The sequence below is a fragment of the Sinocyclocheilus grahami genome, unplaced genomic scaffold, assembly GCF_001515645.1.
Source record: "Sinocyclocheilus grahami isolate Dianchi unplaced genomic scaffold, SAMN03320097.WGS_v1.1 scaffold2834.1, whole genome shotgun sequence".
Taxonomy (NCBI): Eukaryota; Metazoa; Chordata; class Actinopteri; order Cypriniformes; family Cyprinidae; genus Sinocyclocheilus; species Sinocyclocheilus grahami.
This window is the reverse complement of record NW_015508010.1, coordinates 21,684-24,123: the sequence shown is the minus strand read 5'-3', so window position 1 is coordinate 24,123 and position 2,440 is coordinate 21,684. Positions and strand designations below refer to the sequence as shown.

The following is a 2,440-nucleotide window of genomic DNA, read 5'->3' as shown; positions in this document are numbered from 1 at the left end:
TGCAGGTGATTGGTTTAAGGTTCACGAAGGCCTCATGGGAAAAGTGACTATTGTCACAAACAGCAGGTGTTGAACAAGCTGCAACATGTACATATATATATGGTCTGGGGCGATAAATGTGCTCTCATACATTTCTTTATCCATCTCCATCTATGTATTCTGGGTTTTTATATGGAGTTAAAATTATTAAATTACTGCTTTAATAGGAATGAATTTCTATTATGATGGCTTTTTACATTGCATATTTATTATGCGTACAATATTGTGAAATGGTGCTCTATGGATTTTATTAAGGACGTGACTTCTACAATTATTTAATCTACATGATTTACAAATTAATTTACCGTTTCAGAGGACCAAATAACCAGAATGCTTCTCTCAAAGTAAGTTACACAGTGTATATACAATGGAGCCAAAAAGTATTTGGTCACATAAGGCACACTTCCAAAATAGACCGCTGTTCAAAGGTTTGAGGTTGGTAAGACAGCAAAACGGTAAAATTGTGAAATACTGTTTTCTAATCAATGTAAAAGTATTTTCTAGTTTTGATCAAATTAATGCAACACTTTGTATTGCTAAAAGTGTTAAAAATCTTGCTGACTCCAAACTTTTGAACAGTAGTTTGTCTGCAATATGTAAGATAACCAATTGCCATTTATTACAAGAAATTTAGAACAAGTGAACATTTCAAATGAATAGAACAATAGTTCTATTGTTCAAAATGTAACAGCATTCAAATGTCAGTATGTTTATAATGTAATAAACTACACCTCTGTGAACATTGAGTTACTTCTGAGAAAAACCAAAAGCTCTAGAATCATTTGTTTTCAGGTGACTTGGTTTGTTAATTTATTTTCAATTGTAATAACATTCAGACATTTTCAGTGTGACAAAAGTGTCCAAATACTTTCAGAGGCCACTGTAACAAAGCATTTTATTACCTTGAAACACTAAAAATGCTCTCAGCTCGGTTCATGGTTCTCATGAGCTAGTAATTTCAAAAGAACCGATTCCAATCTTTAAGGACTGCTAGTTGAGAGGTCACATTCTTGAGAACCAAAACTGGCGTCTTGAGAGTCGTCGCTCCCAGTTGGAGATGATGCTTGGTTTCCAATGAAAGTGAAATTCTTCCTCTTTGCTAATAGACTCACTAGGCTTGTCCGATTCAGGTCAATCTTGATTCCCTCACCTGCATTTTCATTGACGTCATTTATATCATCTGTCGATCCATCACTTTCCTCAACCTCTCCATTTTCCTCCGTCTCTGCTTCATTTAGATCGGCTCATCTGTATTTACTTCCTCCACATTATCATTGGCTTCCTCTGCTATCATCTCATCTTCTGTTTTTCCACTAGCTTCACTTCCAGCATCTGTATTAGACTCTATATCCATGACTGTCTCACTTGTATTCTATGTATCTGGATTCTCCTCCTCCTCTCCCGTCATGCTCATCTCAATTACATCATCATTTCCTGTCTGCACGTCTCCCTCTGTCTCATTCATGTCTTCCACAGCGTTATCTGTTTCTCCCTCACTGTTTTGCTCTTCGTTTGACTTCCCTTCTGGCTCTGCATCAGCAGTAGGTGACTCCTGCACGTCTGCAGTCTTTATCTTCCTCTTCTACAGTCTCCTCTGCTGGTTCGTCATGGAGTATAGGCTCATGTAATGGAACAGTCTTTCTCTCGTTACTGTTGAAGCCCCTTGAAGTTGTTTTTGGCTCCAAGGATGTACTTCCCCAGGAAAGAAGATCCACCTGACGGGTCTCCTTTAGGGTTGTCTGAGTGGTCAAACAGGTTTGTTTGAATGTGTTTCATTTCAGTGTGTAGCTGGCCAATCACTTTGCTCAGCTCTGTGATCCTGTTCCCAACGCCTGGAGTCAGTATTTTTCACTGCATGTATAAACTACAGTATGAATATAGTTATATACTCTGCCGTATAAAGGGAACCGGAGCCCAATATAGAAGGGCTCAGCAAACTTCCAAGGGGGCCTCAAGATGACTTGAGGACTACCCCCAGTCTTGAAAAAAGTGGTGTTTAAAGTATCACTTCTAGACCTGGAAATGTCAAGTAAATGAATGAAATTTTACAACTCCATGGGCATTTTTATAATATTTTTGTAGTTACGCCAAGCTTAATAGTGCTTATCCAGTGAATCACGAAAAACTGGAATAGATATGGACCTTTCGAATAAAAGACTAAATACATTATATGTAACCCTTAACATATATAGTACTACATTAATAAGCATTAACTTAAGATGAAAAAAGTGTGTGGTCCTAGGGACAAGATGTATTATTGAAAGAAAAAGTCAATAATATTATTGACATTTAAAATGTCTGCTAAAAGTAAATTTGAACATATATCAGACTAAACTAATCCAATCAGATTTTATGGGGTCTTTAAAGGGATAGTTCACCCAAAAATGAAAATTCTGTCATT

The 2,440-nt window shown here is 36.9% G+C and overlaps 1 protein-coding gene across 1 annotated transcript in view; it reads right to left on the bottom strand.

Moving 5' to 3' along the window:
- Positions 1–1,574: 1,574 nt before the first annotated feature.
- LOC107575714 (DNA repair protein XRCC1-like) overlaps positions 1,575–2,440 on the bottom strand; it is a 17,198-nt gene continuing 16,332 nt past the window's right edge. The window contains exon 4 of the mRNA XM_016262061.1: positions 1,575–1,778. Coding sequence (XP_016117547.1) covers positions 1,575–1,778 — 204 coding nt within the window. The remainder of the gene's footprint in view (positions 1,779–2,440) is intronic.